This window comes from Trichomycterus rosablanca, chromosome 19 (genome assembly GCF_030014385.1).
Source record: "Trichomycterus rosablanca isolate fTriRos1 chromosome 19, fTriRos1.hap1, whole genome shotgun sequence".
Lineage (NCBI taxonomy): Eukaryota > Metazoa > Chordata > Actinopteri > Siluriformes > Trichomycteridae > Trichomycterus > Trichomycterus rosablanca.
Window position 1 is genome coordinate 17,795,886 of NC_086006.1, and position 16,375 is coordinate 17,812,260.

General features: G+C 40.2%; 1 protein-coding gene across 1 annotated transcript in view; it reads right to left on the reverse strand.

Moving 5' to 3' along the window:
• The window catches only part of myt1b (myelin transcription factor 1b), an 83,353-nt gene that overhangs the window by 27,839 nt on the left and 39,139 nt on the right, over positions 1 to 16,375 (reverse strand). The window contains exons 4-9 of the mRNA XM_063016192.1: positions 16,192 to 16,222; positions 13,013 to 13,272; positions 9,734 to 10,594; positions 7,809 to 7,943; positions 5,175 to 5,265; positions 4,971 to 5,087 (exon numbers count right to left, since the gene is read on the reverse strand). Coding sequence (XP_062872262.1) covers positions 4,971 to 5,087; positions 5,175 to 5,265; positions 7,809 to 7,943; positions 9,734 to 10,594; positions 13,013 to 13,272; positions 16,192 to 16,222 — 1,495 coding nt within the window. The remainder of the gene's footprint in view (positions 1 to 4,970; positions 5,088 to 5,174; positions 5,266 to 7,808; positions 7,944 to 9,733; positions 10,595 to 13,012; positions 13,273 to 16,191; positions 16,223 to 16,375) is intronic.

Below are 16,375 nucleotides of genomic sequence, written 5' to 3' on the forward strand. Positions count from 1 at the left end.
GTATTAATTATCAATGTACTTTTCTGCATTAGTACTGCATCACAGAAGTGTAAATGACCTTTGCCAAGGGCACTGACACAGCCCCATACCATGACAGACCCTGGCTTTTGGACTTGTTCCTGATAACGGTCTGGACGGTCCTTTTCGTCTTTGGTCCAGAGCACAAGGTGTCCATTTTTTCCAAAAAAGACCTGGAATGCTGATTCATCGGACCACAATACACGTTTCCACTGTGTGATGGGTCCATCCTAGATGCCTCCGAGCCCAGAGAAGTCGACATCGCTTCTGGACGTGGTTAACATAAGGCTTCAAGTGGCATTTGTGCATGTAACTCTGTATTGTAGTGCTTGACAAAGGTTTGCCAAAGTAATCCCTCACCCATGTGGTTATATCAGCTATTGTTGAGTGGCGGTTCTTGATGCAGTGCCATCTGAGGGATCGAAGATCACGGGCGTTCAGCTTAAACTTGCGCACAAGTGAAATATGCAAATCCCTTCCAATCTTTCTTTGAGGTACATTGTTTTTTAACATGTCAATCATTCTCACACATTTGTTGATAAACTGGAGATCCTCTGATCATCTTTGCTCATCAAAGACTCAGCCTTTCCTGGATGCTGCTTTTGTACCAAACCATGATTACAATCACCTGTTCACATCAGCTGTTTGGAATCACATCATTATTTAGTTTTCTCACCTCATTACTAGCCCTAAATTGCCCCCGTCCCAACTTTTTTTGGAATGTGTTGCAGGCCTGAAATGCAGGAATGGAGGTATATTAACAAATGAAATGAAGTTAAGCAGACAAAACATGAAATATCTCAGGTTCATCCTGTCTGCAATCAAATAAAAGTGGTAGACAGTTGAAGTGGTAGACAACCTTTGCCTACTTGGATCAATTAACAGCAAAAGATCCAGCATGCAGGAAATACAACACAAAGCAGAGATGAGCACACACAGCGACTTCAGACTCGACTCGTTTTAAATGACTCGACCCATGACTTGCAAAAAAATGACTCGTAAACAACAAGTCCCTAGCGTCAGCATGTGTTAACATTACTTACACGTGATGATATATATATATATATATACGTATGTGTATATGTAATACTGTATGTAAATGTTAGTCAGCTTCTGACGTAGTGATGAAGCGTCGCTCCCTACTCCCTACACAGTTTGAAGTTCACTTCATTTGAACATTTTTGTTACCTTTGGATTGAAATCTCACTTAAATTGGTGAAATACTCTACGTAGTGCACTTCACAGGAACAACTGGGGTGAATGGAACGCTCCTACAGAATTGGCGCTAATGGTTGAAAGAGCGCTTTCTGAACCAATCAGACCTTCTGATTTAAATTTTGAGTAAGAAATGCTTTTATTTGCATTTATTCAGTTTGCGTCACACAGATGATGTGTCAATGAAACGCTTGATTGGCTTTCTAACGAGTTCGTGTTTTACTTCACAACCGGGAAAAGTTTGGAGGTGTTTAATTATAAGCACATTTACAAAATAACGGATTATATTCCTAATGGGAGAACACACGGTTATAAATTTAATAGCATTTGGAAGAACATAAGCTAAGGTAAGCAGTGGTTATGATTTTTGGATTTTGGCCACTGTGCCGTGATTTATCGAGCGCTTTTGTTTTGCAATGAAAACAAAACGTATCAGTTTAAGCTTTTAACTGGTACCTTCTTGTTACAGAAATTACATTCATTTGCACAATAACTAGAAAAGTAAAGGCACGAAGTAAAACGGCAAAATACAGTCACTAATCTGTTGTTGTTTTTTATCTGAACATACATATTATTTGTTTATTTATATGCTACATTTCCAATATATGTTTTGTTTAGATTATATTGACTCATGACTTGACTCGGACTCTAGTCTAAAGACTTGTGACTTGACTCGGACTCTAACCCAAAGACTCGTGACTTGACTCGGACTCTAGCCTAAAGACTCGTGACTTGACTCGGACTCTAGCCTAAAGACTCGTGACTTGACTCGGACTCTAGCCTAAAGACTTGACTCGGACTCTAGCCTAAAGACTCGTGACTTGACTCGGACTCTAGCCTAAAGACTCGTGACTTGACTCGGACTCTAGCCTAAAGACTCGTGACTTGACTCGGACTCTAGCCTAAAGACTCGTGACTTGACTCGGACTCTAGCCTAAAGACTCGTGACTTGACTCGGACTCTAGCCTAAAGACTCGTGACTTGACTCTGACTCGTATTTTGTGTGTCTCTTCAAACAAAGATCAGAATTGTTCAGACTATGGTTTTCTCTGCGGTTCTTTACGGATATAAAAAGTTGGACAGGAAAAATATCAACGCCTTCGAATTTTGGTCCTGGCAAAGACTTTTGAGAGTACCTTAGATAGCAAATAAGACAAACAAATCGTACCTAACCTCTCATTCGGATCTCAGATAATCAAATTGAAGCTCTCTTATTTTGGAACCATTCTGAGCAAAACCAATTCATTCCAGGCAAAAAAGCAAATTATGCCTGGAAGAGTTTAAGGTAAAAGGTACAATGATGGTCAGCAGCATGATAAATGGATACAATTAAAGGAACAATAAATAAGCCATTAAAAGGACTAAAGACCTACACAGAAAACAGGATGTTCTGGAGGGATATAAACCCTGTCTATATGGTTGCCAGAAGTCGGTATTTACATGATGACTCTTAATAATGATAAATTAATACTAGAAAGATGAACTAGCCCCTTCACATAAATGATTATTAGTTTAATCAGGCAGATTTTAGGTGGAAATGGTCTGTCCTTGTGATTCAGTTAGCAGTGATTTAGTTAAATAAATGCAATTTAATTTAGGGAATCAAGGCATGTTGTGCATTTACATAGCATTTTATACTGATCAGCCATAACATTAAAACCACCTCCTTGTTTCTACACCCACTTTCCATTTTAGTTCTACAGTTACTGACTGTAGTCCATCTGTTTCTCTGCATGCTTTGTTAGCCCCCTTTCATGCTGTTCTTCAATGGTCAGGACTCTCCCAGGACCACCACAGAGCAGGTATTATTTAGGTGGTGGATCATTCTCAGCACTGCAGTGACACTGACATGATGGTGGTGTGTTAGTGTGTGTTGTGCTGGTATGAGTGGATCAGACACAGCAGCGCCGCTGGAGTTTTTAAACACCTCACTGTCACTGCTGGACTGAAAAAAGTCCACCAACCAAAAATATCCAGCCAACAGCGCCCCGTGGGCAGCGTCCTGTGACCACTGATGAAGGTCTAGAAGATGACCGACTCAAACTGCAGCAATAGATGAGCGATCGTCTCTGACTTTACATCTACAAGGTGGAGTGTCTACTAGGTAGGAGTGTCTAATAGAGTGGACAGTGAGTAGACACGGTATTTAAAAACTCCACTTATACCAACACAACACAGACTAACACACCACCACCATGTCAGGGTTACTGCAGTGCTGAGAATGATCCACCTCCTAAATAATGTCTGCTCTGTGGTGGTCTTGTGGGGGTCCTGACCATTGAAGAACAGGGTGAAAGCAGGTTAAAGAAGTATGCAGAGAAACAGATGGACTACAGTCAATAATTGTAGAACTACAAAGTGCTTCCATATGGTAAGTGGAGCTGATAAAATGGACAGTGCGTGTAGAAACAAGGAGGTGGTTTTAATGTTATGGCTGATCGGTGTATATTGAATGTTTTTTAGCCATCTGCTCTGCCTGCCCAGCTTAGTCTACAGTATAAGCATGCTAAGTTAAATGATTAAAAACACAACCACTAAACTTCTAAACCATGTAATGTAGACTATTATTTAATGCAAATAGTGTTTTTATTAAATAAATGGTATGCAACAGTTAGTGCTAATATTATCTGCTACAGTTTGTCATGATCACTTTAAAGACGTCGCCTCATCAAAGCAGTTGCACAACTGGTCACTGACCAACTGGTGAATTGCTTTGTCCGATTTACTAAATTTAAACTCTGCATGAGGTTTTGCTTGATTTCCCAGGCAATTGTTTTCTGTGCTGTAATTATTTGAAATCACAAAGCCTATTTAAATTGCTGCAATTATGCATCCAAAAACCTGGCTGTGGATTAGCATTAAAAGTACACTCAAAAATGTTTCTCTGTGCCCTTCAAGGACATCCGTCTTTTAAGAAAAGAACCTTCTAATGAAGGAGCAAGCTAATCCTGAATACTTAATTTATTACCTTTATTTGTGCACAGTGAAACATTACATTACAAAATCTTGAAAAAGCTTGTTTAAGGTTAAAAATATCTAATACTTGATCTGAATACTTACGCTGCGAGACTAATCAGACCAGTAGGGGAAAAGGCACCCTATGCAAGGCTAATATTTTTAAAGAAAAATATTGTTGGATAATAGTAGTAATAATTTACACTGATCAGCCATTACATTAAAACCACCTCCTTGTTTCTACACACATTGTCCATTTTATCAGCTCCACTTACCATATAGAAGCACTTTGTAGTTCTACAATCACTGACTGTAGTCCATCTGTTTCTCTACATACTTTTTTACTCTGCTTTCACCCTGTTCTTTAATGGTCAGGACCACCACATGACCACCACAAAGCAGCAATTATAACTAGATCCTATGGTGCCAGCACTTCAGCAATAAAAGCTTGTTGTACTCATGGGTGTCTAGTGGTAGGAGCAGTAGTTATAAATACATGTGCCTAGACAGGAAAAAGCATGAGGAGTCATGCTGACAGATATGCATAGCTTGCTTTATGCTACAGATGGCTGTGTTTCGAAAGTGAGAGTAGGACTTAATAGAGTAGGTTATAATAAAAAGTGTACAGCTGTGAAACCCATCGTTCAGTTTTACGACAGGAAAAAGAAAGAGTCAAGAGGCCAAATGCATAACATTATCAGGGAGCATACTGTTTGGCACTACACGCCTTTCCATAGAAATTAATATGAAAGAGAAAACAAAAGTTAGAGCTGTAATCTCACCTGTGTAGTCTCTCCTGGTTTGGGCTGCCTTTAGGCTCGGTAATTGGCTGTAAGAGCTGCTGCTTGTCTTGGCTCTTGGAAAGCTTCTCAGCAGCAGCGATTGGACATCCTGATAAACTGAGAGCACACAGAGAGTCGGTGAAAAAAAAAAAAAAACATTGATCAAAATAAATGTCCATGTGAATGACTGATGGGGTGCAGTACCTGCGGTGTGTGTTGCGGTTACTGTTGACGTGACCCTGTCCTGTGCAGCCAGGTGTAGGACACTTCAGGACGTTTTCATGCATGGCTAGGACTGCAGATAAACATCATTTAACCCTTTAATGGTCTCAACAACAAAATAATGCTAAAAAAAAATATTTCTTTGAGTTTCTTAGTTTATTGGGACTATACTAACAATAAACAATTCATATGTTTTACTAGTGCACACAGTATGGTGTGATTAGAGATGGGGAAGTTTAACAGTAGAGCTCATGGCTTTGTTTAATATTCAAAATAAGAGCAGTTCCTCATGCACAATGTGACAAGAACAAAGGACTGGCATTAACATCAGTGTGTCCACCACTTGTGAAATATAACCATCTGCAACCTTTTTCTGGCCAGGCCGTGTATTTAAGGTGGATTTTAATTGTTTAAATGGTTTTCTAACCAATGGTTTTCCTAAACTTAGGTAGTTCCTCAGCCCCCAAACTTTGAAACTCTAAAAAAAAATCCATCCATCCATCCATCCATCACAATCGTTTCATAACTGTTCCTCTCCTCCTTCAGAGGTCAACTAAAAACTTTTCTTCTTTACTTCACATTATTCTTCTTTCTCTGTGTTGAACGCATTGCTATTACTTATATAAATGAGATTAATAATGAGAAACATAATGGCTTTTTGGAATGGACTGCATGATCCGTTTACCATCTACTGCATAGCGCTAGCTAGTTCCCTTCAAATTTATTTAGGTTTATTTCCATCACACCTTGATGTACACTACGTTCAAACTTGAAGTAGATGTTTTACAGTCCTTCTGGGAATATTTTAAAATCACAAAGATAGATTCTAATGTAGCCACTTCGGACAGTATTTGCCAGCATTTAGTCCAGTGACCACAGTGTTTCCATGATAAATGTGCACATTAATCACAGTTCCATGACATTTACTGTAAGCCTGCTAGGCCATAGATCACAATTACCAAAGCTAAAGCAGTTCCTGTACATTTTGTATTAAAGCGTAAGCAATAGCTTACAAGTTACAAGTGTCCAACACATACAATATTACCTTGACCTCAATGGGACTTTTTAGAGAATTAAAACAAATGATCATTGGGATAAGGTTCACAAAGTTTAATGAGATTGATCATCTTCATTTGTAAGCCTAAGTCGAGCAAAGTGTTTTATCTATAAGCCAGATTTTAAATGATGCAGCAAATAAACAAAATAATGAAATAGTTTTATTCAAGTAGCAGTATATTTAAATACTGCCATGTCAGTTATTGAACCTTTCCATAATATTACAGACCTTAGTAACTTGGGTTACAACATGAGTAAACAATTGGAAACTCAATAATGTCCTTTAATTTAATCCATCCATCCATCCATCCATCATCTATCTATCTATCTATCTATCTATCTATCTATCTATCTATCTATCTATCTATCTATCTATCTATCCATCTATCCATCTATCCATCTATCCATCCATCTATCTATCCATCTATCCATCCATCTATCTATCTATCTATCTATCTATCTATCTATCTATCTATCCATCTATCCATCTATCCATCTATCCATCTATCCATCCATCTATCTATCTATCTATCTATCTATCTATCTATCTATCTATCTATCCATCTATCCATCCATCTATCCATCTATCCATCTATCCATCTATCCATCTATCCATCTATCTATCTATCTATCTATCTGTCTATCCATCCATCATCTATCTATCTATCTATCTATCCATCTATCCATCCATCTATCCATCTATCCATCTATCCATCTATCCATCTATCTATCTATCTATCTATCTATCTGTCTATCCATCCATCATCTATCTATCTATCTATCTATCCATCATCTATCCATCCATCCATCCATCCATTCATCCATCCATCCATTCATCCATCCATCATCTATCCATCCATTCATCCATCCATCATCTATCCATCCATCCTCTATCCATCCATTCATCCATCCATTCATCATCTATCCATCCATCCATCCATCATCTATCCATCCATCCATCCATCCATCCATCCATTCATCCATCCATTCATCCATCCATCATCTATCCATCCATCCTCTATCCATCCATTCATCCATCCATCCATCATCTATCCATCCATCCATCCATCCATCCATCATCTATCCATCCATCCATCCATCCATCCATTCATCCATCCATCCATTCATCCATCCATCATCTATCCATCCATCCTCTATCCATCCATTCATCCATCCATTCATCATCTATCCATCCATCCATTCATCCATCCATTCATCATCTATCCATTCATCCATCCATCCATCATCTATCCATCCATCCATCCATCCATCCATCTAGATATCCATCTATCCATTCATCCATCCATCCATATCCATCCATCTATCTATCTAGATATCTAGGTTGTGGTGCAAATTATTAAAGTTCTAATAAAACATTAAAAAGAATGATCATAAATTAGTATATTTATAATTAGTCAATGTTTGTGTTGTTCAGTTGTGTTACCTAAACTGTGTTACAAAATGTTTAAAGTAATGCCTTAAATTATCGTTTCTTTAACTGCTACTGTGTATAGAACTCATAAAAGTTATAGTACATATTTTTTGTTGTAGTTGACTCACTTTCTGGAGGAATCCTGTCTTTGTGGGGGCAGCCAGACAAACTGCGGTGATGAGGGTACAGTCCAGTCACATGACCTGTGCCATCACAGCCTGGGGTGGGACACTTGATCTCTCTCTTTTCTGGTCTGGAACTTTCTGCAAAATGGAAGGACAAGCTAAGGAAAACAAGTATCCATATCATATACGCAGCATTGTATTCCTGCAGATATTTAGTGATCCAGGCTTGTGTGTAAACCTTATCTGGAATAGTCCACAGGTCTACTTTATAGTAATAATGATGGCCATTACACGCGTTGGATGAGCATTCGTTTGCGGGTCGGCCTCCGCGACTGAAAAACGAGCATCATTAAATACACTTTACTGTTGGAAAGGTTTATCTACGCAGGGCAGAAGGAGGGGTGTGTATGTTGTAGATACGGAGACAATAAAGTCAGAGCAAAATAAATGTGACGGAGGTGGGAAAGGAGGGGAAAGAAGGAGGACGAGATAAAGAGAGAAAAAAAGATTTTACTCGCACCCCAGTGGTCCCTTAATTGAATGTTGAAATGCTAACAAGACATGCGCCTTCTAATTAAAACTGGACAGAGCATGAGCAAGGACGGTTAAATGGAGGGGTGCAGGAACCAGGCCGAGCGTGCTCGGTGACAGGAGCCATGCGAAGACCGGGCAGAGTGCCAGCGCACGACCACAAACAAACCAATAAACGAATAAACAAATGCCAAACCAATCTAATTACAACTCCTCCTCTTTGCTCTTCCTCTCTGTTGCGTTAAGTGCTTCCTCCAGTATTCACAGACTACAGCTCCAGTGTATCAATGCAAACTAATTCATGTGACCTGTTTACTTTTTATAGCTCCGACGTTTAACGTGTGACGTTGATTCGGATGATCTGAGTCTGTCTACGATGTAGGAATATTTATCTACACTTAATTATATGTGCATGTAAGTCTAAAACCACCCCCACTGTCCATTTTATCAGCTCCACTTACCATATAGAAGCACTTTGTAGTTCTACAATTACTGTTTGTAGTCCATCTGTTTCTCTGCATGCTTTGTTAGCCCCCATTCATGCTGTTCTTCAATGGCCAGGACTCTCACAGGACCACTACAGAGCAGGTATTATTTGGGTGGTGGATCATTCTCAGCACTGCGGTGACACTGACATGGTGGTGGTGTGTTAGTGTGTGTTGTGCTGGTATGACTGGATTAGACACAGCAATGCTACTGGACTGAGAATAGTCCACCAACCAAAAATATCCAGCCAACAGCGCCCCGTGTGACCGCTGATGAAGGTCTAGAAGATGACCGACTCAAACAGCAGCAATAGATGAGCGATCATCTCTGACTTTACATCTACAAGGTGGACCAACTAGGTAGGCGTGTCTAATAGAGTGGACAGTGAGTGGACACGGTATTTAAAAACTCCAGCAGCATTGCTGTGTCTGATCCACTCATACCAGCACAACACACACTAACACACCACCACCATGTCAGTGTCACTGCAGTGCTGAGAATGATCCACCACCTAAATAATACCTGCTCTGTAGTGGTCCTGTGGGGTTCCTGACCATTGAAGAACAGGGTGAAAGCAGGCTAAGAAAGTATGTAGAGAAACAGATGGACTACAGTCAGTAATTGTAGAACTACAAAGTGCTTCTATATGGTAAGTGGAGCTGATAAAATGGACAGTGAGTGTAGAAACAAGGTGGTTTTAATGTTATGGCTGATCAGTGTATAAGTATTATGGTGTTAGTCGCTTTGCTGGGGATGTTGTGCCTAGCGGCTTGTATTATGACGTAAAATGACGTCTATGTAGAGAGCTCACTAAGTTTTCGGACAGACCCAGGGTGTAGTAGAATCATTATATGTATGAATTGATTTATTTTAAAGGAAATTATCGATAAGCTATTACTTTACATGCATACCTTTACCATAGTAGCTCTTGCGCAGCTGCTCCAGGTGTTTGCTAGGCCGATCGTCTAGACGGAAGTAGTGATGATGTTCGGGGATGGTGGCGAACTCCCGGTGACCTTTCACCTGCTGAGCTTTGAGAGCGATAGCCTGCTCTAGAAGCCTTAGGTTCCCTTGCATCATGTCATACATCTCTGACTCATCTGCGTCCGATGACCGATCCTCTGTGTCGTCGTCCTCATCTTCGTCCTCTCTGGCCGACTCCTCCGACCGCACCTCAATGGCCGCAGGATCTGCTACGGCCTTGTCTGAGATATAGTGCTGCGGGGATTGGGGTCTGAAGGCGATGTTGTCCTCTGTGCTGGGGGAATCATGAGTCGAGGGGATGACTGAAGACTCAGAGAGGTCACATGGTGCTGACTTCTGATCTTCCACTTCTTCCTGGTCAGATTCTTCCTCATGTGTTTTGTCATGTGGTGTCTTATCATCCTCATCTGGCTGTTCGTTAATCTCCTCTGTAAAGTACTGATGATCTGAGTCTTCCTGCTTTTCATTTTCCAAGTTCTCTTGATTGTTTTCAAGTTTACCCGCCGTTTCATCATTCACTTCGGTTATCCTGGAAGTCTGAGCAATCGTTTGGTTCCTGTCTGTTTTTCCATCCCTCTCTAACTCATCTTCCTCTTCGCTTCTGGCTGGACTGTCATTCTGTGTGTTTATGGCTGCTGGCTGTTGTTGTTGTGGACTTGTGTTGTGGTTATTATGGTTGCAGAGGTGCAGTATGGAGTTGGCTACTATGTGCTCATAGTTGGAGAGATAGTCTGTTCCCATAGCTTTAGGCTTCTCTGTGCAGGATGCCTCGATGATCATGCACTCCTCTGTGGGAGGGAGACAAAAATGAGAAATGGCTGTTGTGGATGTGATAATATTTGGACATTTAATTTTATTTATTTATTAGGATTTTAACGTCATGTTTTACACACTTTGGTTACACAGTCATGGGCAATTTTGTACAGTGGTACCTTGAAACTTAATGTCACTTGGTTCTGGGAGGTTCTGGCGTTGAGTTTAAAAGAAGTTGAGTTTCAAGCTATTTTTTCCCATAAGGATGTATGGGAAACCTGTTAATGTGTTCCATGGTCCCACGGAACTGCATATACTGTATTTTAGGCAAATGTACTATAATGGGGTTGTTTTCAACACTTATACACTGAAAATAACACAAATATAAAAATAAAAACACTGAAATATAATTGAAAGTTAAAAGTAAAGGCGCATTCACATGAGAAGCGACACAATAGTATTTGCGCCGGCTGTGCTGTTATTTCCTGTGTGAGTGTGTCGGTGCACAGAGCTTAACGTGACTTATTGTACTAAAATGTGCGGGAATTTCATTAGTGGAGAGAACTTATGAGGTTTATAGTGTTCCTGTCGTTCTTTTAATACATTAAGTCACATAAAACTTTTTAAATGATAAGAGTTTTAGACTAAAAAGCTGATTCTCAAAATTTTTCAGAACCCCGAGCTAAAATACAAGTTTAAAAGTGAAGCAGGAAACAGGAAAATCCAGCTAAACACAGATACATGTGGACGCTTTTAGAGTGAATTTGACGCTTATTCCACACAAATGCAGATTTGTCTCATACGCGCACCTTGATGACGTCTTACTGCACCGCTCAAGCCGAGCGCTGAACAAAGCGGCTGTTTATTGTTAATTTGAAATTAAATAAATAAGTTTTAAAAAGCTGAACACGTTAAGTTCACAGTAAGGGTACACATTTCTCTATGAAGGGTACCACTGTATTTCCAATTTACCACACTTGCATGTCTTTGGACTGTGGGAGGAAACCGGAGCTCCCGGAGAAAACCCACGCAGACACAGGGAGAACTCCACACAGAAAGGACCCGGACCGCTCCACCTGTGAATCGATCCCAGGGCCTTCTTGCTGTGCGGTGACGGTGCTACCCACCGTACCACCCATTACTATATTTGGAAAAGGCATATTGCGAATAGTAAAACAATGAAATGGCAAGTAATAATGTGATGGATGGTTTGCAAAATAGCCACAGTTATTGCGGTAATTCCACAAAAAAGGAGACTATATAAAAGGAACATACTTTTCCAACCTATAGGCATTACACTGATTATCTGATTAAGTAACCCAAAATTCTGGAAATTGTGACATTTTGTAGGGCGATAAAGCAAGAATCTGTGATTTTATGCAGTTCTTTTGCAGTTCTATTTAAATGGCATAAGAAATAAAAGATTTAATATATTTTTACTGCCCAAACATTCAATTTTGTAATCAATTATTGTAAAGGAGGCCTTTCCATCGCCGGGCATTATGCACCCTTCCAATTATCATTTCACCTTTTGGTGTATTGGCATATTTTTGGAATCCAAGTCCTGTGCCACCCACTAAAAATAAAAACACAATGTAACTTGGGTTTGGTGTACAGTGGTTTTGTTTTATTGAAAATACAGGGATAAAATGACTCCAATAATTCAATATTCCAGTAGTTACAGCAACGACATGGACATGGTGGCTTACTGGGTAGCCAAGTCTACAATCCCACCCACACTCTTAGGTCTTCCTCAGCCTTCCAGCTTTCTATTCCGTCTGTCCGCCTGTCGACTATGGGCGCGAGGGCTTTTAGTCACTCTGTCTGCCCCTTCTCTCTGGAACACCTTCCCAATCCATATCCGTACTATCGATTGTTTCTCTACTTTTAGATCCCAACTTAAAACTCACCTCTTTAAGCTAGCTTACTACTAATCTTTCGAACTTGACTGGTACTTCTACCCCAAAATTTGTCTAGCAGTGATTACATTTGACTGTTTAGAGATTGTATTGATTTTATGGGTGAGTTAGTACCATTTTTTTATGTTATTGTATTGATCCTATTGATTTCTTTTAGATTTTAATGGTTTATTGATGCCTGTTACTTTCTTACTTTTGTAAGGTGTCCTTGAGTGTTTTAAAAGGCGCCATAAATAAAATTTATTATTATTATTATTAGTATTACTGTCGCCTCATAGTAAGAAGGTCCTGTGTTTGATTCCCAAGTGCAGTGGTCTTTCTGTGTCTGTGTTGGTTTCCTCCCACAGTCCAAAGACATGCAAGTGAGGTAAATTGAAGATACAAAATTGTCCACGACTGTGTTCTGAATTGAACTGATGAATCTTGTGTAATGACCTGTCCTGTCATGAATGTAACCAGAGTGTGTAAAACATGACTTAAAAATCCAAATAAATAAATATAAATAAATGATACACATTAGGTTTAAACGCTTACCTTCATCACCGTTTTCTCTCTCATCAGCTCTTTCACTTCTAACCTCCTCCTCCTCTTTTTCTTGATCTTTATTGAGATTCCTCTCATGACTCTCTCGTTCCTCGCTGACTTCTGTCTCCTCGCTGCTCCCTTCGCTCTCGGCATTGAAGCTCTCGTCCATCGCAAACTTCAGGGGGTGAGATTTCCTCTTTGAGGCAACGTGGTTCTGTTCTGACTCCTCCTGTAGCCTTCTCTTCCTGGCTAAGGGGCAACTCACGGTACTATTGGAAGAAATGTGAAAAACAAACAGAAAAAGTTGGAAGAAGTGTGTCGGATGTACGAATGAAGTCTATTTATGTAAACACAGCTCTGACAAAGTGGTATGTTACACAAAAGTCATGCAAGAAGCACCAATCATGCAATGCAAAAGGGAGACGGGGAGACGGACTGCTACTGTGACATTTTCTGTGTTTTTGACTCTAAGATAACAGAGAACAATGCTCTCTCCATCTTGCTTCACAGTTAAGTTGGGGTTTTGTTGGGGATTTAAATCTTCCAGCATTGACCAGCCCCTTAGAGTTACCACTAAAACTTTGTACTGGTTGTATTGGTGGTGTTGTGCAGGACACCCACTTCTAAGATAAGCAGCAACAGTGGTGTACAGTGCCCTTCAAAATTACACGTTCACATCTGGAAAGTTACCCAGCCCCTTAGAGTTACCACTAAAACTTTGTAGTGGTTGTACTCAGGCATTTATCAGCTCCACTTACCATATAGAAGCACTTTGTAGTTCTACAATTACTGACTGTAGTCCATCTGTTTATCTACATACATTTTAAACCTCCTTTTACTCTTTTACTTTGATAGTCAGGACCCCCCACAGGACCACTACAGAGCAGGTATTATTTGGGTGGTGGGTCATTCTCAGCACTGTGGTGACACTGACATGGTGGTGGTGTGATAGTGTGTGTTGTGCTGGTATGAGTGGATCATATCTCACTGTCCCTGCTGGACTGAGAATAATCCACCAACCTAAAATATCCAGCCAACAGCGCCCCATGGGCAGCGTCCTGTGACCACTGATGAAGGTCTGGATGATGACCAACTCAAACAGCAGCAATAGATGAGCGATCGTCTCTGACTTTACATCTACAAGGTGGATCAACTAGGCAGGAGTGGTCCTGTGGGGAAACTGACCACTGAAGAACAGAAAAACAGATGGACTACAGTCAGTAATTATAGAACTACAAAGTGCTTCTATATGGTGAGTAGAGCTGATAAATGGACAGTGCGTGTAGAAACAAGGAGGTGGTTTTAATGTTATGGCTGATCAGTGTGATTGCCATGTAATCAAAGCTTGAACAGTACCAGTGTTGTGCTAATAGTGTAGGTTTTTCGTTACTTGAAACTGTACTCCAAAGTAAGTCAATTAACAAACACTTAATTATACCACTATCAAAGACTGGGACAGTAAATGTAAGGGAAGGAAAATGAACACAGTGGCAGGTACAGAGGGTAAAATCCAATAAAATTCCCCATCTAGAAAGCCTAGCTATTGAAGCAGGACATGAGATCTATAAACATGAAGCATCTGGAATGGACTGCACAGATAGACGTGTAAATAAACACAACTGTAATGTGTTTCCAATAAGCCAGAGACATGCTTCAATACCCCACCTAAAGGCTTTGGTGGGGGGGGGAGAAAAAGTAAGAGTGGAAGAGAAATGGGAACCACCCAGAAAAACCAAGGAAAGATAGAAAGAGCTAATGGCTAAATAATACTACTAATAATGAGGATTATAAGCAGATTTGGACTGTCTGTGGTCCATAGAAAAAGCTAAATAGAGTTAAATAGAGGACTACAGGTCTACAGCTACAAAACTACAGAAGACTAATTAGCGTACCTTCTGTGTCGTGCATATTTGCCTCTGATATGACCAGTACCATTGCATCCCGGAGTAGGACAGCTGGAGTCAGACGTAAGTCAAATTTTAGTAGATACACTACGTGGTTTATGATTTGTAGACATTTTTTATTGTTACTTTTTCTGTCACTGAAAAATTGTGTTCATAAGGCCAATTTATTGAGAAAGCAAAGTCCGTCAATTCCGTCTGCATTTCTCGAGGTAGCGGATAACTGTGTTAAGCGACAACATTTTTCTGAAGCACTTCCAAGCCTTTGAGTCTATATTTATCGAAGTAGCTTGACATTTTCTCACGCAACGTGGTCTGTCAAAACAAATTTCAGGCTTCTTTGCACTTCTATACTCTAGGACTATTACCCCTGGACCCCCCAAGGCTGGCTTTTGATCCACGGACTTGAATGCTTTTGCATTTGCTTGTGTAATTAAGATTAGCATATTCTCTGCAACCTACTGGTTCCTGACAATGCCCCATTAGCCAAAAGCGCACAGGCCTTGAACTGCACAAGCGAGTACATTAGAGAACACCAGGCACTACAGCGGGGTCATTTATAAAGTCTGTCAATTCCGTCTGCATTTCTCGAGGTAGAGGTAGACCGTGTTAAGCGACAAAATTTTTCTGAAGCACTCCCAAGCCTTTTGGGTCAAGGAGTGTGTTCGAAAACCTAGGGCCTCTCTACATAGACAGCGTTTTCGAACACACCCTATATTAATCGAAGTAGCTTGACGGATTCTTACTCAACGTGGTCTGTCAAAACAAATTTCAGGCTTCTTTGCACTTCTATACTCTAGGACTATTACCCCTGGACCCCCCAAGGCTGGCTTTTGATCCACGGACATGAATGCTTTTGCATTTGCTTGTGTAATTAAGATTAGCATATTCTCTGCACCTACTGGTTCCTGACAATGCACCATTAGCCAAAAGCGCACAGGCCTTGAACTGCACAAGTGAGTACATTAGAGAACACCAGGCACTACAGCGGGGTCATTTATCTAAGTCATGTTAGATGATAATCAGCATCCATGCATATGCATAAGAAAGCATGCTAATGAGCTAATTATACTTAGGACTCTGTGTTTATGCAATAAAAATAGTGATTTCTTTTGAAATGAAATGAGGATAAAACTGGGTAGCAATGCACTGCACATCACATCACAATCAGAAAAAATGGTTCTGATTAGATTATAAAGGTGTATTACTTGAACATGCAACTTTAAGGTGAACAGACACAAAGGTAAACATTGGCACATCTGTCTACCCGAAGAAAATGAGTCTTACCTGAGCTCCTGGACTACAATCTCAGTGGGCGCTATGGAGAAAGAGCCAATAAAAAGTGTAGAAATGAGCAGAAGCATGAAAGCAAATAACTGCTGAGTACTACAGCCAATAAATCACAAACACACTGAAATCCTTGGAGAGCACATGCAGAAACATATATGACTGCATTATCAGGCAAAACACG